The 27,225-nt window shown below is 45.8% G+C and overlaps 1 protein-coding gene across 14 annotated transcripts in view; it reads right to left on the reverse strand.

The window, feature by feature from the left end:
• Positions 1-27,225, reverse strand: part of MAP2 (microtubule associated protein 2) — a 243,804-nt gene that overhangs the window by 47,097 nt on the left and 169,482 nt on the right. For 10 of the 14 annotated variants that reach the window (XM_066189471.1, XM_066189467.1, XM_066189470.1 and 7 more), the window contains 3 exons: positions 24,596-24,881; positions 4,324-4,437; positions 1,999-2,076 (listed from right to left, as the gene is read on the reverse strand). In XM_066189471.1, the coding sequence (XP_066045568.1) occupies positions 1,999-2,076; positions 4,324-4,437; positions 24,596-24,857 (454 nt within the window). In that variant the 5' untranslated portion in view covers positions 24,858-24,881. The remainder of the gene's footprint in view (positions 1-1,998; positions 2,077-4,323; positions 4,438-24,595; positions 24,882-27,225) is intronic. The other 4 variants (XM_066189474.1, XM_066189472.1, XM_066189476.1 and 1 more) reach the window with 1 other exon arrangement.

A 27,225-nucleotide genomic window follows, 5' to 3' on the forward strand; every position in this document is an offset into this window, starting at 1 on the left:
TAAGGACTCAGGACATCACTTCTATCCATACTTCCCTTACAAACCAGCCATCTGCTCTTAAAACTGAATCAAAATCTTCCATGTTGTGGAAAAGTCTCTTTTGACTAACGTTAAAGAAAATTATGTTAAAGAAAATTATTTGAAAGTTATAAAAAACATGGCACTGGTCATGCTGCATTGAGATATCTCCCAAATACTGTCCTTTCAGTCCTTGTAACCACCTCTGCAGGGTAAGTGCTAGTATATTAATTCAATTCTACATGCAAGGAAAGAGAAAACCAACAATGTTTAGTGACTCGCCGAGTCATTTGCACAGCTGGGAACTGCAGTCTGGCAGTAGATAATAACCTCAAGTTGTAGAGCTTTTGCCACCTTCCTGTGTTAGTACAACTAGCAAAATGCTTTCCATTTGCTGTGGGGCCAATCTACAACCTCCGGTCAATTAGTCAATAGAAGTACTTCATAAAATCCTAAAATACATGCAAATGTACAGCTGATACAAGCAGCACACTGAGCCAAACCTAAACCTGAGGATAATGGAAGAACCTCGACATTGGCCTGACGCAGAAGAACAAGCCCTTTACCAGGATATGAAAAATCAAAAAGCACACACAGGACTAGCCAAGTGAATCATATATTAAAAGACAGTGATAATGCCCTGGTAACAATTCTAAAAATCTTTGCTAATGCCTTACCAGTTCTCTTTTCAGTTAATAGTTTTGATTGCCATCACCTCTGTGTGATGAGTCTAGGAACTGTGGTATTATTTTTTAAACACAAAATGGGCAGATTTTTTTTTAAAAAAAAAACAACAACCAATTATTCAAGTTCTTTATAACCATTACTAACCACACCCAGTAGGCCCTTCCTACAAATATTGTTAACACAGCCTGCAATTTCATTGTGTCAAAAACGAGTGCGTGATGGAACATGCCTAATTGTAGTGTCCTCCTAAACTGAGTCAGAGTACACGAGCATGCGAAATAGCAACCATCCACTTGCAAAATTCACAGAGGCTCTGTGTTAAAATACCAACAAAGTTTGTTCAGCAGATGATAGGAAATTATTTTCATGCACTTATGTAACAAAGAGAAAACGCTGAAAGAAAATCCAAGAAGGAAATAAGCGGACCACATAAAGACGTTACTGACATGGCAGAGTTCAACTGACAGTCCCCTGGAGATTCCGAACCCAAATCCCTCCTTCTTATCCCCATGGCAGAGCTCAGTTTTAACACACCGCTGTCTCCCTGTACTGTTGGCCCTGATGCAGCAGTCATCTTCTGCTGAACACAGCACTCACGCACACGCCTACGCTGCAGCAGCTTCGCTGGGATTTGGGCCCCTGGTTAACACTAAGCCAACGCTTCAGTTCTTTGCTGGAGGAGATTCCACAAGGAGGAAAAGGCAGTGATCACGGGCTACTGAAACTGAACACTTGTGCAGAACAGGAATTTGCTTTGTAAGACTAGAATGTGACTGCTGCACTTTGTGTACAGAACTCCCAATACGTGCAGGCACTGGAGCATGAATTACAGGTCGAAGGCCAAAGAAATGATCCAGCTCTGAATCTCCTTGCTTTCATGCATTTAAGATTCCGAACCAAAAGGCAATGGTAATTTTGAAAATGCAGCCAAACACATCTCAAGAAACAAAAGATGACCTATACTTAATGGCAGTTTTGGTGACCAACTGGGACAGCAGACACCTCGGCTCATATTGCCTACAACAGACAAAAAAGTGAGTGACACCATCTCTTTTCCTTTAGCATGGATGTATTTAGCACATCCCTCAGCTACCTCTGTGCATGTGTTTACCTCATCCAAGCACTGCTCTTGGTCTGCAGATGGGGAGTTATTGCTGAGAATGCCTTATCTTTTCACATGAGAAGGATTTCCACTGCAGAAAGCATCTCCATTTTCTGATTCCCCCATCCTTTAGATTCATGTCTCATCCCTCTGCTGACAGCTCTGCACTGCAATGCCCAGGAGACCCTTACCTTCCTCCAGAACTCCAGTCTGCTCAGAAGCTGGTGATGGAGGTGGGGAAGGAGGCAGGTTGGCTGACTCTTCAACTGCTAGAAATCAAACAGTGAAAATGAGATACAGTCATTAATTCCAGGAAGACCAATACACGATATAAGCCGCAGTCAGCTGCAGTTCTGCCCAGCTGAGGAATTATCTGATGGGGACTCATGCCTGTCGGATTTCTAGACAGACCCCCTGCAGAATACACGGACGTCTGAAATGATAACAAAAGGATTTACTCTTCTGTCATTGATTTGTTTTCTAACAGTCTGAATTATTTACAAAATTCTGGTTATAGAGAACAATATAAAAATCAAATATACAAGATACTCTTAAATCAGTATTGTGTCATAAAAAGCATTCAGTCACCCAAAGCAACAACAAAAAAGCATATGAGCACAGAGGTATTATAAATTCACACCAGCTATCAGAAACTGGCATCCAATCTCTTTAATCCACCTTGAGTACATGAAAAAACTCCATTCTGAACACTTTTTTTTTCTCCTGCTGAGTTCAAGGTTAATTGCAGAACACATGCTAATACTGCTCGTCTAAATGCAAAAGATAGCACAGAGAACTTATATCAGCTGTGACATAACAGTGATTCAGCTGAGCAAGGCACAGTGAAAACTTAGATGTATTTGGACTGGAATTTACATTCATTCCCAGTCAGGAGACCAGATGCTGAAAACAAATGATTTTATTTCAATTACTTCACTTCAAGTATGATGAATCCTAAACAAGCTTCTTAAACGAACTCAGCATAACCTCTGCATTTGATCTCATACCAATCACTTTGAGAATTTTTTTTTCTTTAAAAACAGATCAACTCCTGTGGCTTAACCAATGTTTAAAAAAAAAAAAACAACAACCAAAAAAACCCCACCACAAACCAAACAAATATGTTTTAACAAATCTGTCTTATCAACAGCACCTTTCAACAGGCAGATCTCAGTTTACTGTTCAGGGCTTCTTTCCAAGCACAGACAGGCCACTTTCAAAGCCCCAACAGAATTTTCCAGGCTTCCTCCCATTGATTTCAGTGTGATTTGGAAAAGACCATATGAGACTTGTCCTTAAGGTGTGCTGTCCAGGGACAGAGTATTTAGAAACTCATCACAATTCATCTGACCACAGGAACTGTAACACCAACTGAAAACATACTTCCCACAGTGTCTTTTGAATTACTCATCTGACTAGAGGGAACTGACTGTCCATTTTGCCTCTCCCAGGCCTGAGTGAAGTGACTTGGAGAACTGGGGTCTTCCATGTAAAACTGAGTCTCTGCAAAGAAGGGAATTACCAAGCAACATCTCCCTGCTGCAGCTCTAAGTTAGCTCAATGAAGCAAAAATCCGTGGGAACCAAATTTCCAACAAATACTTTAAATTACTCACTGAATTTAATTCATTCCTAAGCAAGGGCCAAGCACTGCACCAGAGCAGGAAGATTGCCTGTGGGGGAAAACACCTGAGGGCATTCTTCTGATTTAATCACAATGAACATGCATTGAACTCAGCAGAATCTATCCCAGGACAGGCTTGCAAGACTTCCTTACCTCAAGATGGAGTATGTCCTTTCTCTGGCCTTTGGTGTACATGTTTTGAGCTACTGCAGCAGTTTTCTGGCAAGGAGCAAGCACTTTAGGTACAAATTGCCATATACTTACCTTATAGACAGATTTATAGACAGATAAATACACACACGTCTCTATTTAAGCGATAATTCCCAAAGGAGGCAACAGGAGGATGGAGACACAGCATGGACCAGTGGCACTGTTACCCTTTCCAGTACAGACTGCTGGCGTTTGCTTTTACCACGTGACTCCTTCTTCCACGATCTGCCCTCACTCTGCCTGGTGCTCTCAACCTGGTGTGCCCCATTCCTTTCTGCTTCCCCCTCCATCTATTGGAGCAGTTACCACCCAACCAGCAAAGCCTCACTTTCTTTTCATGTGTCATATTATGTTTGTCTCTTCAGACATTAATCCTTCGTGTTGGACGTGGCTGAACACAAGCAGTCCCAAAACCCTACCACCAAACACACTGATACTGAGCTACCCTTGAGTCAGAAACAAGGTGGAGAACTGCTGGCAAAGCAAGGAGGGAATGAGACAGTCACAGGGCCGTGAAGCACCAAGAATACCAAGATCCTGCATAATCCTGTGGTTCCAGCATTTATCCAGTGGTGGCTACAACCATAACCAATGTGAGTACACAGCTGGAACTGCATTTTTTAATACACATACAGACATTTGCAGACACGAGGATACCTGGAATTTTCTTTGTCTCATTTTACCTAAAGGTAGTGATCCAGGCTGATCTTTGTGCTGGGCTTCTTTTTCCTGTTCACCTTTCAGGACCGCTACAGCTTCAGCTGTTACTACTTGTACTATCCTCGCAGACACTTCTTCTGTGGCAGTAGCAAAGTCAGAAAGAAAGAAAGAAAAGCATGCTAATCAGAACGGTGTTTTAAAATCAGAAAGATTAGCTTAAACAATAAAAAACTAAAGAGGCTGACAGTCCATTTCTAAAAGGTAATCTTTTTTTCCTGAAATATAAGGAAATCGTTAAAAATAAAGAAGAAGGACAAGATATTCCAAAGGTTTCAGTGGAAAATGCCAAGTATTTATAAAAATCAGAAGCTTGCTCTGTGCGAGATGCACAAAGCATCATTATTAAATGTTCTTTCTTTTAGGGACAATGTGCAGCAACTGCAATATTTTAAGACGATCATCTATGAAAGGTCTAGAAAAATTTCTGTAGGTATTGTTCTGCAAACAGGGACAGACTGGGCAGCTGAGTAATGTAATTTCTTGACATTTAATATACGAAGTTAGCTGCATTCCAGCATGCCCTTTGGATGCTAATTCCTCCTCAGCAGCACACAGTATGCATTAAAAGCACTTCCCAGACAGCCATACCCTGATGAGGGACTTGAAGGGCCAAATAACATTCCTGCATGATTAAAATCAGTACCTCATCTTCCTCAGCCCTTTCAGGACTGCCACACAAAGCTTTATTTAAACAGTAGGTCTGAGTATCATGCAGAGGATAACATTTTGTTGGTGGAATGGGCTCCTTGCTGCTGGCCCCCGACATGCCCTGTGCAAGGAGCGGACTCAGGGACTGCTGCTTGGCAGAGCTGGGTGCCACAGAACCCAAACTTCGCTCCTCCCCACTGCCCACAGCCTGAGAAGGGCTGAGGAACTGGCTGCTCTGGTGAGCTCAAAGTAGCAGTAGAACCACTCAAGGAGTGAGTTCTTCCAAACTGAGAAACTGTCTCAGCTCAACTCCAGACCCACTCAAAGGTGCAGTGAAACGTCATCAGGCACAGAGCTGCACGTGGAAGCAACCAAAGAAACTCTCCCCCCTCTGGAAGTTCAGGTACCTTCGATGTAACAAATCAAGATCTTAAGGGCTGGTCCAGCAGAATTCAGAGAGCAAAGGGTTTGTGGTTCTTATCTGTATATGAGCCTGCCCTCCCTTAGTCATTAATCAATGTATTTCTCTCTCTCAGCCAAACTCAGTGGAAATAAACCCCTTCCCTCTCCAGCTACATCCAAGTGCTGTCTGAGAACTGCTTCCAACACAGATGAAGCTGACCCCTAGGGAAGGCCACCAGCTGCACAGCTGGGCACACCTGGCAACAGAGCAAAACTTCACTGCTTCTCCAGCCCTTGAGTGGAGACAGAGGGTTGTAATGGCAGATGTCAATACACCCTGCTCCTGCCAGAGCCCCCATTAATCCCCACCCTGAGGGCAGGAATAAAAGCTCTGCTCACCCATTACCATGCCCTTCAGGCAAGAACTGGCCGGGAAGGGCAAGTATGTTTAAATCAATGCCCTACATGTAACTTCACAGCAACCATGCTGACAAGGGACTGTCCATTAGGTTAATAATGATTTATTTTCACAGTTACTCTTACAGAATTCCCTTGTACTTTTAATGTGAAGCTATTCCTCTTCATTTGTCCTTTAGAAAAGCAAATAGTTTTTCCCCAAAAAACACAGATGTGAGTTACCACAGCCACAAATGTCTAAAATCAAAGTGCTAGGTTAATCTTTCTTTTACACAAACTATTTAATGAGATATTAAAAATCCCCACCCACTGGCAAAGAACATTCCTAATGGTTGGTGTTTATACCTTACAACTCACTGCCCTCCGGGCTGGTCACCTGGAGGGCAGTAACTGCAACAGTTCCACTGGCTGCTGCCAACAGCGAAAGCAGATGGAAGAATACACCAGAAAAACTACCAAGCAATGAAAACAACCAAGCTGGTTTGAAAAACATGAATTTGAAAAAAGCATTTGAAATACATGAATATGAACTTGAGGATAAATTCAGATTAGAAATCTAAAGATGCTGCTTTCCTACTGTCAGGGGTGAGGAGTTCTGGCAGCCTTCCACATTGGAGGAAAAAAAATCAACTGTTTTTTGAGATGAGGCTACGTATGCTAGAGGTGCCTGTAGGAGGAGACTCCAAATAGCAGCTCTAGTTCTGTTCTCCTATTCAACAACACATCCCTAGTATGAGATGAAACTCCCCTCTGCGCTTAGGTACATCGAACTGAGCACCATAACCCCATCGATCAAGTCACGCATGTGGCCACTCCTACAGATCAAAGAACAGGGATATTGATTTAAAGCCCAGCAATCTTCTCAGCTGCCTTTCAGGAGCCTGCACATCATTTTGGGGCTTTGCACCTCATTTTGGGCTGCTTCCACACCTGCTGGATGCTGGGGGTGCTTCTTGGCACCTCTTGGTTCCTTCCTCTCGTGAGAAACACAAAACAGACACTGCCCCAACCCTCCCAGACTCTCACATGCTGCTGCTGCTGCAGACCAGGGGACTGGACAGGAATCTGGAATCCTTAGAGGTCCTGACTGCTCCTAAAGATTGAGAGGCGCACACAGCCTGCAAAGCACAAGCTGGGAAAACCTGGGGGAACAAACCTGTGGTGTGGCCCACCCATCCTCCTCCTGCAGACACATGGGACCCTCCCCAAACCAGGGCGTGCTGCAGCACCTTCCATGCCTTGGAAACAAGCTGCTCCTCCAGAAAGCACCCCTGGATACCTGGTACATCCCTGTTCAGATTCGGCTCCTTCAGAGCAGGGAAGAGCATCACCCTGACAGCTCTGGTGAGCGTGGAGGACTGCACAGAGCTTCACTGAGTGCCACGGCTACAGAAGACCCTGCACCAATTCCTGCCATCCCTTCACACCTGAAGGATGTGACACATGGCCCTCCTGTCAAAATTTCCACCAGGCCAATAATCACAACACCAGGGACAAAAGCAGCATCATCAAGACTATGCTACTAGCTCAGATGAGCAAATCAAGGCTCAGTGAGGAAGCCTGTTAAAAGAATTTTTGAAGCTTATGTTCGCATGGAAATTTTAACGAGAGGCTCCAATTAATTTCTGATCCAGAATATGCAAATGTATATCAGGTTCAGTACCCGGGAGCATATCCAAAGGAAATCCCCTTGGTCAGCTGCTTTCCATCAGCCAAGCTACTGCAACCCTCCTCCCAGCAGGGTTAAGACAAATTAAAAACTGCCTCCTTTGTAATAGAATTTCTACTTGTTCCCATCCAGCCTGGTTCTCCAGCACAAATGGGCTCTACAAGCCCGGAAGACAGTTCTCACCCTCTCAGCTCTCTTCCTGATTTAATTTCCTTGGGACAAAGAGAATGTTCCACCGGGAGCTATGTCAGAGGGTGAAAGGTTGTCTCCTGATAAATAAAAATTTCTATTTCAGGCTACGCAAAATAAGTAAATAAAAATACAAACGGCCTCTGGGCTTGTGGGTTTTTTCAGTTTGTTTTGTCTGGCAGTGTTCTTTAATCAAAAAGGGCTTACTTCTGAACACTCTGCTGATGGATATTTTGGGTGACACAGGAGGCATGGGCAGTTCATCAGGAGAACAGTGCTTTTGCCATACATGACTGCTGCAAAAGGACAGACTTTTCTGTACTAATGGACACTATAAATAGAAGATCCAGCGGGTAAGTCAAATCCTCACAGGGCTGCTATTGAGACTTTTCATAGTTTTCTTATGGTTCAGTTAAAGTTCAAGGCAGCCTAATGATAAAGAACAAACAAGAAACCAGACAAAAAAAAAACTCCCAAAAAACCCAACAAAAAATCAAACAAACAAACAAAAAAGAAAATTAGGGAGCTTGGATGCTGTGGAAGCTGGGCTATGTTTTCATTAGGCACGGTTTTGCTTGTAGACATTTATTTTCCTTCATTTTAAACAGGCAGACTCTCTCTGACTCTATGCCACAGAAACAGCACTAACATACAGCAAATTACAACAAATAGATTTATTTCTTACAAGCAATAAGGAGCATGGCTTTACGTTAGACTCCAGCAGAACAAGGAACAGCAACATGCCTTTTCCCTGCATTTTGGAGAGACTAAAATGCTGCTTCTTTTTACCAAGATGTCAGCTGTTCGTGATACAGGACACAGAAGGAGCTTCAATGCTTGATTTCAGGGAATACAGTACCCTAAAGCACAAGCAGTCCTTGAACGGCATGTCCATAACAGAGAGAAAACACAGTGAAAACCCTCAGCATGAACTCTCCAAAGCCCCGACAGGCTGAGGTGAGAGGCCAGGGGCCGACATACCAGGATGGAAGTTCTGCTGCTCCCTCAAAGGTCACTTCAGACCACACTCCAAGAGGGCTGCCAGGTCAGCTCTGCCCAGCTGCTGCCAGTGCCACAGCTGTTCTGTGGCAGGAACAGAGGACTCTGCCCTGCTGAGAGGACAGAGCCCTGTCTGGGGCACCGCACTGATTTAAACCAAAGTTAAACGAATTTAGCACTCTGTGCTCCTGGTTTTGGAAGTCAGCCCAATTCTTCTACAAACCCCAGCACACCAAATCAGGAGATCTAGAATCTCTGTGTCCCTGAGATGACTCAGGGACACAAACCCTTTCCAGAGCACTCAGATGCACAGAGGATGCTGAACCAGCCACAGCCTTCCCTCCTGGCTGCGTTCACAAGGCCTGCTGCCTCCAAAGGCTGCTGCCCTCCTCACAAGTACACCCAAGGGCACAAGAGCTGCCCAATCCCTACCCCAGGCACTCCAGCACCGAGAATTACACTGAAGCAGGCATCATTCCCCCCTGATACCTGAGGCCCCCCTCCCAGAGACTCACACAGGGGCTGGTAAATGTGGTTACATGCCAGAGACTGGCTACAGCATGATCCAGTATCTGGGATCAGATCCTGTCCAAGGCCAAGATGTCATTTCAAAGCTTTCCTTCATTCCTTATTGATCCTGCTGCATTTGTCAATGGACTGCAGATGTCTCCACTGGCATGTTACCTACAATACTTTTATTTCCCATGACAGCTTTCCATTCCATTAAGTTTTATAACAGACATGTTTACCAGCCCCAGAGACACACACAGACAGTGGCAAGAGTCTTTTAAAATAGGTGTCTCAGCTCTCAAATCCTGACAAAAACATTTCCACAAAATAGTTAATAAAATAGGTATTTAAAAGATCTGCAACCATAAAGACAAGAGCAGAAGTCAGATCTGTGAGACATCTCCACAGTGATGTGTGATGTCTGCTCTTCATGTGCCCTTTTAATGGTTGCCTTTCAGCCTCTAGCACTCTTTCCTCTTTCTCCTCCAACCCACCACAACCTCAGACTCAGCTCATGGAGAAGCTGAGTTTGCTATGAGCACTTCTTAGGTGGAACCGTTCAGCTGCTTGTTTCTGACAGCCCTAATCCAGCAGTGCCTTTTATCTTCTCTCCCCTAGAGAGAAGTGCAATGCTGTGTGCTTATTCTGAGGACTGCTTTTGACAGGAGACACTGCCTATGGGCAGGGCTCCCAGCCTCTCCCTGCCTCACAGGTACGTGACTGGCACTGATGCAAAGATCCTGCTGGCAGCAAACTGGGAGCTAGGACAGCTTGGCTGCTCTTCACCTCATGTAACAGTGTCAGTGACTTCTCAGGAGCTGCTCCAGTCAGATGAGAGTTTGTCTCCTCAGCTCTTCTCCTTCCCTGCCTGCAGTCACCTGTGTTCCATTACTGCCATTCAGCAAGATCACTCAGCCCACTCATCTATTGCTTCTTCTCACCTTGAGAACCCATTTGACAGCAACAAGGACAGCACCTCCTAATATGAAAATGCATATCACGTCTCCACAATTTCATCAGGACGGTCTTCCCAGACTAGAGCAAGATCACCTCTTCCTCTTTCTGGCAACAGCTCTACCCAATGCCAGAGTGGCAGCAAGACCTTGAGTTTCCTGCGGCCACAGAAAATGACACCTGGTCTCTGTAAAGAATAACTTGTTTAAGGCATAAACAAAGCTTAACATGCTTGAACTGCACGGCACAAGAAATGCTCCAGGAGAAAACCAAAGAAAAGGAGGGACAGAAAGGAGGAGACTGCAAATTGTGACAAAACTTCACACACACTCATAGGGTCACCTCCCAAAACACCTACCAAAAGAAACCAGTGAGCTCGGTTAAAGTAAAGGGTAATTAATGTCCCTGGAGCACTGAGGCAAAAGAAGGGATTAAAGAAAGCTGCAATGCGATGGAAAGGATAAAATAATATGTTTCATTAATTTCGCTACGTTTCAGGGAAAGAACACAGGCAGAGCACAGCAAAAGGATTAGCTACGTGTATACTTGCAGAATTATGAAAACAAAGCAATTTCAGTCAAGATGTGCCTGTCAAAATCCTCAGTGGGATTCAGAGCAGTTTCCAAGGTAACCAGCACTAATTGTTGGCACAGTGGAATCGAGTCAACAACAAAAGCACAAAGCAACCTGCACTGCCTTGTGAGGCAAAACACCCCACATATTCCTGCAGAAAGAAAAGATACAAAATGGCTATTTGCTATCTTAGATGATTTGAAAAGCAAAACAGGACCTATAGATCTTTCTCCCCCCGGGGAACCACAATTCCGAGTGCAGCCGGGCCATAAACCAAATAGCTATTCGATTTGTTTAGAGGCATTAGCCAGACCCCTAAGGACAGGTCCTGAATTCATGCACAGCTCTCCTGGAAGCTGGTGGATGACTTGTTTCAGTCAAGACTACTGAAATGTTGGGGGGGAAAAAATGATGCAGGCATCACCCAGTGACATTTGGGGTGGAAAAACCGAAGATACATCTTGGAGTTGATCTCTGGAATCATGACAGCTCTAAATATTGCCTTTTTGCATGCAGATTAAAAGGTAAATGCGCAGCAGCCATCAAAGTATTATGAATAAGTTATATAAACCCCAAAAAGTGCCAACAGATTAGTGCTTGAGACTGAAGGAAAAAGCCATAACATAGCTTTACAGAATTCAAATACAGGCTTTCAAACGGCTTTAGTGAGTGTAAATGTTTTGCTCTAAGTAGGTCCTTGATCTGGATGTTGGCAATATTAACAATAATTGGCAGGAGGTATGAAGGCAAATAACAGGAACATCAGCTTTTAAATTAAATGCAGCCACAACACAACTGACAAGTATCATTTCCCTAATAAACTCGCTGACTTTAAGCTACTGCAGCATGCATGAGGATAGCGACAGATTAATTTAATCACCAGGATTCACCAGCTAACCAACAGAACAGGCAAGAAAAGGTCTGTGTTTTGGGAAAGAAAGAGCTTTGATGGTTTAATGCATTGCATGCCCAAGGTATGAACATTCAGATTATCATTGGGGAAAGATGTATTGAAGTCACTGTGTGGGAAGGGCAGAACAGGTGAGCTACAGCTGAGAACCTGGCACAGCAGCTCCGTACGCTGCTGAGCCCCACTGCAAATGTGTTCCACCTCTGTGTGGAACAGCCCCTTCTATGCTGTCCTTAAACTCTAGATTATAAATCTGAGCTACCGCTACTCAGCTCCTTAACACTTTAGAACTTGATGATCTTGGAGGTCTTTTCCAGCCTCAGTGATTCGATGATTGTCATGCTAGCTGCTTTATATCGGAGTCAATCTGGTGCACAGCCAGAGTCCTGGCTGCAGCTGAGCAGGGATGGCCTGGCTGTGCTCTGGTACAAACACAAGGCTTGGAGGTGGCTTTCCTGGGCACCCTCAGCTGCTCTGCAGCACTCAAGGAAGCAGCAGGGAAGTTCAGGATGCCTGTCCTTGGATTGCTTCCACATGTTCTCTGTGTGTTTCATTCGCCCTGCTCTGACTGAATTTTCCTGGTCACTTTCTTCAGTGAGAGAGTTGGATGCATAGCCCAAATTTCCAAGGCACACAGTGCAAAATCTGAAGTGACTGATGCTAGGAGCCATTCTGAAAGCTCCAGTGAGCCCTCTCCTCCAGCTCCCTAGCACATTTATTAGGCAGAGGCCTCTGCCACACTGTCAAGCAGCTGTAGAACAAAACACCAAGGGACCAGCCCCCTCCTCAGCCCCCCTTGGAATATGTAAGTCTGTTAAAAAGAAGTCATACCAATGTCAGTATAATAATGCAACGCTTTAAAAATGAGCCCTCATTACTGCAATACTTGTTTCCTGTGCATCCCCTGAGTCCATCTTCTTAAGTCGACTGCCAGGAACAAAATATTTACTGTCAGCATTTCCCAGACAAATCAGAGGTGGGAAAAGCCATCAGTTCTGTTTTGTCTGATGCATGGGCAACACAGTTTAGAGCTAACATGCAATATTGAAACACCAAACCCTCGACGAGGACAATGCAGTGATGTCCCACTGCCTTTCTTGGGACTTGGTATCAGCTCAAAATGACACCTGCACATACAAAGCAGCTGTATCTATCTTTACTCAAAAGTATTAATTCCCTAGGACTCACACAGAAGAAACCACTTCGGCTTCAAAACAAAGAACCAGATACTTAATCCTTTGAATGTGAGTAAATACACAGTGAGTGACTCACTTTTAAATCAATAATAATTTTGGACTTTAGTAGAAGTTAACATTTTAAACAAACCGACTCTTAGGAACCTCTACAGAAGTCAATGAAGCATCAGCCACCTACAGAAGGAGGTGATGCATCCCTTAAGGTCCATTTTTAGCTCCTTTTGGGTTGATTTAAAACACTTTTTACGGTGCTTTCTCTGATCTTTTAAAAAAAGGATTCACACTATGCCATAGAAATTTTGCTGGATTTAAGTTTAAAATTAACATTAATCTGTGCACATACTGTATGAGATTTAGTCATGCCTAGTCAAGAGGACTGAAGACCAATCTGTCAATGCCAAGAGAATGCTGTTTTAACCCATCAGGGGATATTTAACACATAAAACACAGCAATGCCATGCCGTGCTCACGCTGTTGGTCCAGCCCAGCTCTGCACTGTAGGAGAAGGGAATACAGGTGACCTGGCCCCTGATAAGCAACAGCTGTGTTGATTACAATACAGCCTGGCCCTGATGAGTCACAAATGTGTCCAATAAAGATAAGTGTGGTTAAAGGGAGGTGAAGGGATCATCATGGTGGACAGTCATAAATGTGGGGACCATGAAGAAGGATCCTGGGCAGAGAGAATCCCTGCAGTGAGGTCAGTCTGGGTGTGCAGTCGGAGCCTGTTGTTGGAACCTGCAGTCGGTCTGGCTGGGTAAAAGCCTGCAGTCAGAGGCTGCAAACTGATCCCTGCAGTCAGAGTTGAGCAGGAAATAAGCAGCAGTCAGAGGCTGCAGGGGAAACCTCCAGCAGGAGCTTGGTGCAGGCAGAGTCAGGGAATGGTTGGAGTCAGGATGGCTGAGGGGTAAAGAGGAACAAACCAGGGCCCTTTTCATGCAGTGATGAACAAGGAGTCTGTGTCTGGGCTCATTTCTACCCTCTAACAAGAGGGCTGCTGCAGCATACACTGCAGCAACAGCTGCATGGCTGATCTCTTCCATGCCCTGCTTCCCAGTCCAGCCTGCACCTGTAGGCAGGTGTGTTTCTCCTGCCAACAGAGCAATGGTGCTGCATCCTTCCTAAGGAGCATGTGCAAGTGTCCCCATAGACAGGCAGACTGAACGTGGCCTGTGTCGTGTACAGATTAACAGAGCCCCACAGAAGCTGTGCTGTGGATGGACGTTCAGAGCAGTTCTCAGCCAAGGTCAGCAGTTCTCCCATCTCTCTCCCTCTTTTCTGCACTGCCCCAGCTGAAGGAAGCTTTGCCTCTGACCAGGATTCATCCCTGAATGCCCACACAGCCTGTTCCTGTCCACCGCCTGCCTGCTCCTGGAGACTACGGGCTCACACCTCTATGTGTGCAACGGGATTTGGAAAGAGAAATGTGCACCTACTCTTGAAGAAGGAAAATGTGAGAGGTGCACATCAAAACCCTCAGTGCGTCATCCGTGCGCTGGCACAGGCTGCCCAGAGAAGCTGTGGCTGCTCCATCCCTGGAAGTGCCCAAGGTCAGGTTGGACAGAGCTTGGAGCAGCCTGGGATTGTGAAAGGTGTCCCTGGCCATGGCATGGGATTGCAATGAGATGAGCTTTAAGGCCCCTTCCCACCCAAACCATTCTAGGGTTCAGTGACCTTCTGAACTATCTCTTCCACTTTTGCCAAAGCTGTTTTTTCTGGCCACCTAAAGATCTGCGAGCTTCTGCAGCTAGAAGATGTCCAGCAGCTGAGGGGAGAGCTGAGACCAGGGCTGAGGGCACTGCAGCCTCCAAGAGAGCTGCATCCAGAGGCTGAGCTCCTTAGTGCACTGAAAATGAGGAGCAGTTGTGGAAGTTCCAGGTGGCAGAGGAGCCACACTGGATGGCTGAGATAAAGCTGGAAGCACAAATGGAGAACAAGAATAAAAAAAGGTAGAGACAAGAGAAGTGAGAAAGGAGAAGAAGAAGGAAGAGATGACACAGCAATCATTGAGAAGGATGACATATTCTTCAATACAGAGAAAGGATGACAGGGAAAGGAAAGAGAAAGCAGCTCATCCACAGGAGCAGCTAGGGATTAGTTTCACCTCACCAACAACCTGTGCAGGCTGCGTTACCCTAGACGTGGCACATATTCTGAATTTGGGGTAAAAAAGCAACAGTCACCACTGAATCCCATTCCCTCTTCTATGGGGTGCAAGGCTGTGGATGAAAACAGTTTCAGGACATCAGCAGGACTGCCACATCTACACAGCACTGGCAGCTGATACATTCATAAAGAGGAGCAGAAGGATCTGTGTGGCCAGATCCACAGACAGAGAACCAGACTGCAAATCAGTTCTGTCCTAACTGCCATAGGCTATATGGGTTGTTGGAAGCTCTGCCAAATTGATCATGTATCATTATGAATTAGTTTCAAGGAAAGAAATAGCAAAAAGTGAAGTACCTGGGGTTTATTCTTCCCCTCCCAAAATACAGTGTCTCCCAATAAAACTGATTTCCATGAACTATTCAATCTACTCAGTCCTGAGGGAAATGACTCTCTGGGAAGCAGCTGAGAGGTTTTCCTGCCCTGGAGCTAATGATATCTCTCAGTTATTTTCCATATACTGCATGCAACTAAAACTAAAGTTTTGAACAGTTATTTTCCACACACAGGAGAAGGGCTCACTCCCCTGATCTAATGTACACAGCTGGGGTGCCTTGAGTTTCCTGCACTTTTTGCATGTCATGAGGAATGCCTCAGTACTAACAAAATCCCAAGGATAAATCAAAACTGCATTTCTAAATCATCACTTCAAAAAGAGGTTTTCCAAGCACCACTGACTGTGCTCTGTAGTCAGTCTGTGAAAGAGCAGAGAAAATGTAAATGTTTTGCTCAGAATCTCTCAAAGAACAAACGACAGCGTAAACACCATCACACAGACATCTCACTTTGAGTCTTGTCTTTGAATTTCCAGATCAGCCATTGGCAGGGACAGGCACTGGATCATCAGTGCTCATCTGCCAGCTAATACCAGCTGTCTTGTGCTAATTTCCATCTCTTCAGCTGGCAAAGGCAAGCAAATCTGTATTATCATTAGAAGGACTGAAATTAAAGTGAGCAGTTAATCTACCAGTAGCAACTCCACAGAACAAAAAAAACCCTAACCAAAACACTACTACACACTAAGTTTTGCTGTCCTTACCCAGGATATGAATACAGTAAGAGAAAAGATGGTTTCTTCTCTATACTGAAACCTCACAGATTAAAACAGCGTGAAAGAGAAAGACAGAGGATTGTCCCTTGCTTCCTTCTACTATTTCCTTTGAGTTTCTCACTCAAATTAAAACCCAGATTGCCTTGGCTTTCCGATTTTAATACAGAGTAGCTCATCGTGGTTAGTCGAATCAAGGAATTTGCATGTATACCTCTCTCATACTTGTACCTTGTACAGAAAAAGATACCCCCAAGTAATATTCTCTTTTAATTTCCATGGAAGTGGTGCCTCAGTGAGGACTACAGAGTGAGGTTCCAATCACAAAGTGCTTGCAGTCTTCCCTATCTCCCTTAACCTTGAGAAGCAAGTGCTAGAGGAAAAGAGGGAAAAAACCAAATCCTCCTTTCCTTTGTCAGCCAGCCTGACTGTGGCTCACAGACGTCACAGGGAGCCTGTGCACTCCTGAATGCTAAATAATCTCCTAGGCTACATACTTTCTCTCAGCGGAGCTTAAAAAGAGATCTCACTTTGAGCAGGGCCACGTTGGCATGGCAACGGGGGAAAAAGGGAATCAGCAAGCCTGGCACTCCTTGCCAGGAGCAGCAGACTTTGTGTGACTCTCATTTTTGTGAGAGATGTGATGGTACCTACCTCCTCCTCTCCACCAAAAGTTAAACCCGTGCCCAGTGGGTGAGGAAGGTCCACCCTGCGTGCTGCCAGGACTTGCCCCCAGCAGCCAGACCTGGGCTTTCCTTGTCCTGGGCTGGAAAGTGCATGAACCGACCACCACAGTGGAAAAAGGAGAGGAAAGGATTTGTGAAGTGTGGGGCTGAGCAGGTTAATGAGAGTCCTAGTGACACAGGGTCCTTTCAAGGGACCTGGAAACGGGGCCAGCAATGCTCACCAGCCCATCCCATGCTGTCACATAAGAACCTGCTGCTTCCCTTGCAAGGTGACTTTGGAGGAGGAGATGCCATTTCAGCTCTGCCTGAAACAAGAGTAGCTGTGTGCCTGCAAAACAAGGCTCTGTTGTTTAGTAATGAACCTTCTTCCAAATCCTTCTGCCCTCAGATCAAAACTGGAATGAAAGATTACATGCTGGCACAGTCCCCAGCAATACCACTTCCCAGCTGTTTGGTGCCAAATATTGCCCAGTGTTTCTGAACGTCCTTTATGATGCCCTCATGATGATGGAGACCATGATAAACCCTTTAAACAGAACAGCAATGAGCCTCTGAAGCACCCCATCTCCACCTCTCCCAAGAGGCAGAGCTAGCTGAGCCCAGCCCAGAGGGCAGAAGCCTGAGTGGAGGTGACACACAATCCTGCGCAGTGCTGGGCCACCTGTGGCTCTGCACAGACCTCGGGTACCTCTCTCCACCCTTGTGCCTTTTCTCCTGCCTTCTACAAGTCCTGTCAACTTCATGTAATTCATAAATGCACAAGCTGTCTCCTACCACACACTTTATAAACTGAAAAGGACTCCAGCAGAACAGGCCACAAATCAGAACGTGTCTTCTGGGCACAACCGCCCCACCAGTCACTCAGCTAACGCCACTGCTGGACGGTCGAGATCTGACCACAAACATTGACAGCCCTCATTACAACAGGTACTCCAACAGGGATGGTGAGAGGGAGAGCAGGGGCAAACATGAAAAGCAGAGACAAGGCAAAAATGAAACCCCCAGAATGCATTTGATATTTGCCATTTGCAGCAGCAATAACTCTCCTGGCCACAGCAGTCCCCCACGAAGGGCTGCAGCCGTTTCCTAAAGGCAACTTCGACAAACAGAGCTCGCGGCGTACAGTCTGAACTATGGCGTGGCTGGAACATGTTACGAAAGATGCTGCTTCTTCTTGTTCCTCGTTACATCTCTGAGGTTAGAGATGATGTTTTCTGGGAGCACTGACAGCATCAAGTGCGTGCTGGTTGCCAAGCCAACACGCTCACAGGCGCTCTGCTCACACTTCTTAAGGAAGCACAGCTGCTTTTGCAATGCTTGTACTGTAACAAGGAAACACCAAAGCGAACTGAAACACCAACAGGGAGCCCAAAGGAGATGGCTGGTTGATGCCTTCTCGGGGCCAAATGCAGCGCTGATGTGGTATGATGCAGCAGTTGGCTCTAATGGTGTTACTGCACCTGGCTTGAGATGTGGTTTTCAAAAGCAAATCTGAGCCACACACTCCCAGAGGAGTTCAGGGATAAAAGAGACTGCTGGCTGATGTTCTCCACGTGTCTGACTCCCAGCCATGGGAACCAACAGCACCTGCACACCAGGTTGTCTCACTTTGCTCCCTTTCACACAGTAATTTTTGCATTCTGCCCACGACTGTGTCAGACTCTCCAGCTCCTACCAACACATGTCAATCACTGACTGATTCCTGAAGCCCTAAGAGGAGGTGGGAGAGCAGAGCCAGCCCCTCAGAGAGGTTATGACCGGACAAAAACGATGTCTGACTGGATTGATTGATTGATTGATTGATTGGGCCAGCCACAGAAAAACCCAGAGAGACTGGTCTATATAGTAGTTACTGAATATTTTAGAGTCAGGGAGAAGATAGCTGTGGGTAGGGAATGTGAAAAGATGGAATTTCTGTGCTTTTATTCCCGGTCCTCTGCAGAAGAGCAACTGAGAAGGACTTTTATAGCAAGGTTAACAGAGAATAATAAACGCCCCAGCATTTTCCACAAGTGCCCCAGAGGGGTTCTGTTGCCCCCACTTACACTGTCTTCAGCAACATACTTTGAATATGTATGTCTATAACACTCCAATAACGTGTCCCAGAAAATGACACTTGTACTACACTTCACACAGAGAAGAAAAGTTTCAGACGCCTGGTATGTTTGCCTGTATCTAAATTGGCAGAGATGATGGTGTACAGTAATTACTGTCACATTTCCTGGGCAAAGGGAGGGAGATCAAAATGCCTAATTAACAGCTTCTTTCCCATGGGAGCCATCAATGACACGGTAAGACACCTTCTTCCAGCTCTGTAAATTAAATAACAGAAACAGGACAAACCCAGCAGTCACATTCAGCTCTGGATGTCACTGATTTTATATCCTTCTGTGCATTTTGTCTGCATTGCTCAAGATATGTCACTTGGTGAAAGTGCACACCTGACAACAAGGCTGGGAGGCTCTTCTGGGAAACAGGCATTCAGGGAGATTATTGTGGGGGGAGCTTACTAGCTCCACAAGGACTTGGGCGGCAGCAGCAGGGCAGCCGGTGCAAACAGCCAAACGAAAAGCAAAGCTCTGACAAAAGCAGTCCTGTTGGAAAGACCAAAAATACCCCCATACAAAGAAGGCCTGTTTGTATGTCTACTGCCAGTGCCATCAGAATATCACCACTTGTATGGCAAGAGAGAGAGAAAGGAAATGGAGATTAAATGAGATGTCACTGGAGGAGGGAACAAACCACCAGCACACCACGGGACCAGGCTGTGGCTCTCAGTGCAGTTCAGCCCGGAGAGGCTGCGGCGCTGAGTGACCCCAAACACGGAGCTGCCATTCTGCAGCTCCAGGCTCAGTGGAGAGGGGCTGAGGGCCCTCAGCCTGCACAGCTGAGCACCACGGTGATTTTCTGACAGTGCTGTGAACAACTTCTTCTTCACCTGGAGACTGGCTACTACAAGGCGAGGTTACGGAAGACAATGGGACACAGACTGTTTCCCTGACACGCAGTAGGAGGCTGAAACAAGCACAATTCCCGTCTTCAACGCAATTGGGGTTTTTTTGCATAGCTAACCTAAAGAGACCCTGCTCAAGCACTACTTGCTATGACAGGGCAGTCTTTCAGGCTCATATTCTCTGCACCTTATAGTAATACGCTTGTCTAAAAGAGTAGATGGTCAGAGGAATAAGTCTGTTCCAGATACCCAATTAGTCCAGCTTTAGAAAGCCTGAAGCTAAGGGCTGAATTAAGATAAATTACATTCCAAGTTGTAATGTGCTTTGTCCTTTCCCAGTTTTCTCTCCGGTTGTTTCCTGCTGTCTGAATCCCCTCCTTCCTGGGGTAGTATCTGCCATCACACAAAGCTGGTTTGTCTCTGGATCAGCAGATAAAACTGGACCTTTCTCTACTGTCCTCAGCTTATCTTACAATTTTCCTTTCCTCCCTGCCTCTTCCCACCCCTGCTTCGCTCACTCATAGCCTCCACCTCACCAGCTCTCCTGCAGCTGAGTCTGTTTCCGCACACTGCTCAGCCCCTTACTCCTCCCTCCGGTCAATACTGCCACTTCTTCGTTCCTCTTCATATGTCTAGGGCTCCCTCCTTCTGGTTCACTTACAGGCTGACAGACAGCAGTGCCTGCCTGCCCCCAGCCCCCCCGTGGATCTGTCACGGGCTGCCCTCTCATCCACCTTCCTCAGGATTCCAGAGCCAAGAGTAGTCGAATGGCTCTGCCATGTCAGGGAACTTGCTGCAGTTCACCACAGAGTCGCTCTGCATCCCACATGGTCTGGGTTCCCTGCCAATTAATGAAGGGCTACATTTTGTCACTCTGGTATGACATGTTACTGTCCTTAACACTGTCTGACACCAGGACACAGACACTGTCCTGAGGCTCTGGTAATAGGATTTCAGGAAATGCTTTCCCTTCATCTGTCAAAAAAATAATTCATCAAATAACAGTGTGGGGAATCCAAACCCCCTCCAATTGCAAACCTGAATTTGACATATAATGAAGAAAGCACTTAATCAGTTGAGTCACTATATATAAAGATATATTGTAGAAGATGCCTCACAATGTTCACCACTATTATCCCTAATTATATAGATTTGACTGGTTAGTTACTGCATTACTGAAAAAATAGATGCATTTTAAGGGCAAAAAGCCAAACTTTTGTATCTTGATGTTCTTGAAAATTCTAATAAAATGGATTATGTTGAATTGCTGGTTCCCAGACAATGCTGCGGCATCTGCAGTCCTCCTCACAGCTTCCTCCCAGTTAGCTGACCACAACTTTCCAGTGAGCAAAGAAGAAGCTGCCACTCCCATGTTTCACTGCAAGTCAGGCACATCCTGTGCCCTACCACTGGGTCCAGTCCAAAGCTGTCCTTGTCAGCCTACTTCAGAGTGAGTTTCTGAGGATCACGCAAGCATGTCCCTTTGCATCACTCATTTCACAGGACATGAAAATGTTTGGCTTGACAAAACCTACAGATCTCATTCTCCACTCTTAATAACTCCATGGTCTTCACCAAAGATGCTCTGTGTGTGCTAGGGAGAAGGGTTGAAGCAGGGAGAACACATGGAAACTCGGTGGTCTCAGGCTGAGGGGTGCTGCAGACTGCACCAAAGGCAAGGTGTCCCCAGGAGCACCTCCAGAGCAGCGTGGGATTTGTGTCTGCCAGAAGCACATGGCTCAGCTGGTCTGCCAGGGGTAGCCCGAGTACATACACCAATTTATATGCACAAAATGCATATGAGAAGAAATAGGTGCTTTGCCACCCACACTTACATCACACCCTAATAGCTTCCTGTGGGCTATGCCAAAAGCCCCGGCCTATTCTCTTGCACATATCTGCCTTTGACTTGGGTGGCTGCCAGATCAGGCCCTGAGGCTGCCCTGTCCACAGCTCTGCGTGCTCTCCCACGTTCCTATCGGTCTGTTTGAAAGGAGAGCATTGATGTGTCTCCATAATGCAGCCATTACCAGCACGATGCTGAGACAGATCAATCGAAGGCAACACAACAGCCAGATTCAGACGATTCCAAAAATTGAGGTCAGATTCAGTAACTCTTAGACACCGAGGGAGAGAGAGAGAGAGACAGATATACACAAAGGCAAATTTTAACTGTGCACATCTAAAACTGTCACTTGTAGTGATGGATTGGGCGAGTTTTGGGAAGAACTGTTACCTCCTCCCCCATCACCATCCCTCGCCTCTGCACCGGTGTCGGCACAAGGTGTCTCTGTCGTGGTGGCCTTATCATAACTCTTCCCTTAACGCACAGCCCTCTGATTTCACAGCACAAGCCCTGCAAATGGGTGTCCTGCTGCTTTGCTGTGCCTCGAAGGGTCCATTGCCCAGCTACAGAACACCTCTCCCTAGGAGAGAGACATTTTGTGGCTAAATCCCTGCTCTGGGTCAGTCAGATGCAGCAGCCCTTCCCTAGGAGAAGCTCCTCAAAATGCACCAGGGACTGGGTGATGGACAGCTGCCTGGGAAATCCCTGTTTAAACTAGTGCTCTGCTGCACATAAGGTTGTTGCAGTTGCTGGGGATTTACAGGCTCCAACATGAAGGCTGAGAAGCCAAAGATTTTCCTAGGTTACCGTGCTGGACCTGTACCAGAGAAAATAAAATCCCTGTAAATCTACTCAAACCCACAGCTTGGCTTAATTATCTCCATCGACCTTGGCCTCCTGAGCATTTTCTCCTCAGATGTTTGGAGTTAGTAAGCTACTACAAATGATTAAAGGATTCACATTACTGATAATTACGTGTATCAGAGTGGCATTTAAAAACCCCACCTGATGCAATATCCCACTGAAGTTACAATTTGCAAGCAGACAAACACTGCAAAGATGATTAAATCTTGCTGCAAATAACAATTCTGATTTCAAATTCTGAACTGAACACCAAAAATCTAGAAGTCCTGTCCCACACTGCATTAAGCACATCCAGCTAGTAAATACTAGTATAAAGTGGCAATACACGCCCTGGTCCCTTTCTATCATTACAGTAAGCTGCTAACTGGTTTCTCCTTCAAAAAGAGAAAAAAAATTGAAAGAAACGTATCTTAAGTATTCTACAAAGGCTTGAATGTGCAGTGCACAAGTTTCCAGAGAGCTCCAGAGGAATTCAGGCATGAAGGCAAGCAGTTCTGGGGACTTTCCCAGTGCTCAAGGACAAAGATGTCATGAGATAAGCTATATTAAGACTCCCAAACAAAAGCTGTGCATACTGACAGTAAGTCTCCACACCAGAGATCTCAGAGCCTGAGCAGACAGTGAGGAAACTGCAGGGAAGGAGGAAACGAGGCCACGAAGTGGTGACTGAAGCAAACTTCACCTGGATCAAGAGTGATATTGCTCCCTAAGCAAATGGGTGTCCCCAGCACCACTGCATGCCCTAGAACATGCTCCTTCATTTTGTCTTGTTCTGCTTTTAACCACTTGCCTCAAAAAGCAACATGAAAAGGCACTACTATAATGCCTGCTGATGGCTAGCAGTGGTTTCCTTACTCCTGTCACCCATTAGCTACAAACTCAATCAAACATTTGGGTCTCTCTCTGACCCGCACTCGGAACCTGAGCTTGAGATAGCCTGAGAAAAGCATTTCTCTCCACCCTCTCTAAGGACAGGAAATTCCTCTTCACCCTGTAAAGTAATCCCCACTTTTCCACGTGTATGGGGGGACCTGTCCAACAACCACCCAAATCTATGGCAAAAAGAAATGCACTCAGTGTCCTCACTGTTAAGAACTACAGCACCTCACCTCTCCTGCTTATCTGCCGGATCAACACAGAATAAAGCTGGGCTACAGCAAAGAGACAAGACCTCGTTGTCATCTCCCCGGCCATCAACATTGTGTTCCCCTGAATGCTCGCGCACGATTTATTTTACCTTGGCCAAAATTTAAAAGTCAACCTGCAAGAAGAGACTTCATACATAAAAACATTTACTTTTAGTAGAGATCTCCATTTCCAGCACAGTTACTTATGTAATGACTGTACAGTCCAGGAGCCTTAAAATTCTCCAGCTGCTGAGGAATTATGGATAGTATCTCCAAATGCTGTCAACAGCCAAAAAGAACATTGCTAGAAAGATCTCTTCAGCATGCATGAATGGATGCATCAAGGGCTCTATACAAGAGAAATTCTTCTTGCACTGTGCTTTTGGGGTTTTGAGTGAGAACTCTGCACAAAGATAATTAGCATTTACTTCTAAAACAGGAAACTTGGCTTTGCATATTTCATTTTGACACAGTCACACTCCTCTTTTTTTCTGCAAATAACAAGCTGAATTCTGAAAACCTTACATAGTTTACAAATAGACGAAGTCCCACTGAGCATCCAGTGAAAGATGGCTGGGCAAGGACGAACAAATGCTGACACTGAGCTGTGGTGCTCCTAGCCAGAATGAGCAATGCATTATTTTGCAAATAAGAACATGGTTTCAAGAAGGTCTTGTTACCTGTGAGCAATGACAGGAGAATCCACCCTTGCTGCACACACAAATGCACGAGTCATCCACGCACAACAGCTGGGCAGTTTCCTACTCCCTCATAGCCCAGAGGACCTGGGCTGCTCTGTACCAGACTGTGGCCACATCCCTCGACAGGTAACCCTGTCTCATTTAGGAAGAAGGCCTTATCTGAAGCCTTCTCAGAGCACTGCCCAAAGCACTGAGTAGGTATCATCTCTGTAACCCTGGATGAAGATACAGCCCCAGCTAGTGCCCTTCCAAAGCACACAGACCCTCATGTCAGCTCCTCCACGCCATGCTTGACTCCACCTAACATTTCCTCCTGGAGAAACACCCAAGGGTCTGCAGAGCCCTGTGCTCTGCAGCAGGGCCTCGAGGTGCATTACCTGCAGTCTCCCTGTTCCCTGATGACAGCTCCCCGTTGATGCCGTTCTCTTTGGTCTGAGCATACGTCCCTGGCTGCTCGTGGCCGCCCAGCCTCAGCTCCTCGTCCTCTCGGTAGGGAAATCCATTGGCACTTCTCACCAGTCCGGCGCTTGCGCCACCCTGATCCTTAATTTCAGGTGAATGCGGGTGTGAAGAAGCCTCTGTTAGCTGACCTGAAGTCCAGTGTGGTGCCTTGGCTTCGTCTTTCCTATCCTCGGCCATGGCTCCTTGCCTTCAGCGCTTGGCCTGTAACGACATGAGCAGGAGAGATCAGTTCCAAACGGGGGGCTGTGTCCCTGACCATGAGCACAAGCATGTCACCAGCAATGCTGCTGGTAAATTCAAGTCTGGCAGAGGAAAAGTATCTCTGTGTGCTTGTCCTAGCCGTGAGGGAACTGATTCAAACCCAAAACAAACCACCAGCAGTAAAAATTATGGGTCAAGTCCTCCCTGACTCTCACGTGCCTTGCAATCATTAGCACCATTTTTTTGATGGCTGCCCATTCATTTATCTGATTTTAACGCATTAATTGCGGTTAAAATATCAACCCAATTAACAAGAAGCGAATCTGCCATCACAGTGCCGCCAGCCGTTCCCAGGGCAGTAAAGGAAGAACGCCACAACTGCTACAAGTGAAGCTGCTGCTGCGGCTGCACTGAGGGGGTGCTTGTCAGGCACAGAAGCACAAGGTGACGTGGCCTCTCCAGCACATGCAATCTGCTACTTGTCATGACAGAAGCCAAGTCTGGGAATGTGCACTGGCTTCCTGAACACCCATGCTGTTTCACTCCAGTTAAATCCCCTTTTAAACGCTGTTATGTGAACAGTCACACGCATTAGTCCAACCCTTTTGTCCAAAACAGTCCATGGGGAACAGTTTGTTTCTCACACAAGCATTTGCATTCTCTTTTGATTATCAGCACTTCCACAGAAATAAAACCAATCATCACTTGATACTTCACACATATTCCACTGCTGTTAGTTAGCTCTCATTTGCCCAAGCCAAGGAAAGAAGCCACTGCATAAGCCATAGCACTTGGCTATTCCTCACAGATAAATGCAGCAGTAGCTGCTCAAGATGTAAACCGAGGAAGGCAATAAATCATAATCATGTTCTGATGATACAGCAGCCTCTGGAGAGGAGAATCAACCTGCCCCGGGTTAGCTACTTCAAAGTGGAAACCAGCGGGCCTTTTCCAAAAGCACTTGCCACCTCTTTTTTTTTCCCCGGGAGGAAAAAACATAAAAGCAGTGAGCTGAACGCAGCCAACCAGCCACATATCACAGAGGCTGAGCAGTCTAGAAAAAGCTGCACAAACTGGGTAGTGCATTTGTTCTGCAGACATTTAACAAAAAACAAACCAGAAAACAAACTAGTTTCCACAACGTCAGGTCAGCTCGAAGAAAACCTCTAAACATGAGAAAAGACTATTTGCCAGATAATCATTCATAATTGATAATCTGACCTCTTTCTGATCAGACATTATAATTTAATAATTATTAAATTTCAGAGCTACTTTTGATTTTTAAAAAACCATGGTGAATCACAAAATTAGATTTCATTCACATGATGTGATTCAAACTGGAGTTCCATACCGGAAAGGACTAACAACTCTTTTGCCTCACGGCGAAATCTTGTTGTTTTAGAAAGTGCTCTGCCCGTTCTCACCCTGACCCAGCATCATTCCCTGGAGGTAACTAACTGCATAAAGACTGAAGGAGCTGGCAGAAAACTTGCAGCCCAGGTTTTCCTTTGAGCTGTAATGAAAATGATGGGATGAGCAGAGTGACAAAGGAAGGAGACATGCCTCAGTCAACCAGAGGTAAGGAAAGAGTAAGCGTGCTCCACATCCCCTTGCTTTCCCCACCATCTCACGTCATACCAGAAGAGCTGCTGGCATCATTACAAAGAACAGCCTAAGATGGGCAAAACCCCCCTTCTAGAAACAAGAAATAAACACCTCTGCCTCTACATCTGTTTACTGCACGATTCTAGAGAACATTTTCTGATCAGAGCTTTTGCAAAACATGAGGCCATGGGACAAATGACTCCCTTTACACAGGAATGAGCAGCACACAATTCAAAGCCACCAACATTTGGGATATGAGAACAGAACAAATCCTGTTCTGGGGGAAAAAAAGGGTGACAATTCTCATTTATGGCTCTTGGGGAAGCTCAGGAAAAAAACCAAACCAAACAAAAACCACAAACCTAGAAAAAACAACCAAAGAAAAAGCCCAAGACCCCAACTCAAGGCTTCTTTCACCAACGCAGTGTGCTTTGAAGGTGAGAGCAAGACCCAGGAGCAGGATGAACCTGCCCACCAACTTCACCAGTTCAGCCCCTGGGTCACCCATGAGAGGAGCAGAGAGCCACAGCAGGACAGGAAGGGTTATGAAAGAGCCAAGTGTGGGGAATGTGGCTCTGAAAGCCACTGAGACAAATGGAATGGTTATATTCCACCACCGCAGTTTGGTAGCTATTATCCCTGAAGTATCCTTCCTGGTTCCAGGCAGACACTCCCGCTTCACTCAAAGCTCTTGAGGAAAGATATTCACATCCTCACAATGGACTGTGTCACAGAAGTC

This window comes from Chamaea fasciata, unplaced genomic scaffold (genome assembly GCF_029207755.1).
Source record: "Chamaea fasciata isolate MVZ Bird 193981 ecotype frontalis unplaced genomic scaffold, bChaFas1.0.hap1 SCAF_8, whole genome shotgun sequence".
Lineage (NCBI taxonomy): Eukaryota > Metazoa > Chordata > Aves > Passeriformes > Sylviidae > Chamaea > Chamaea fasciata.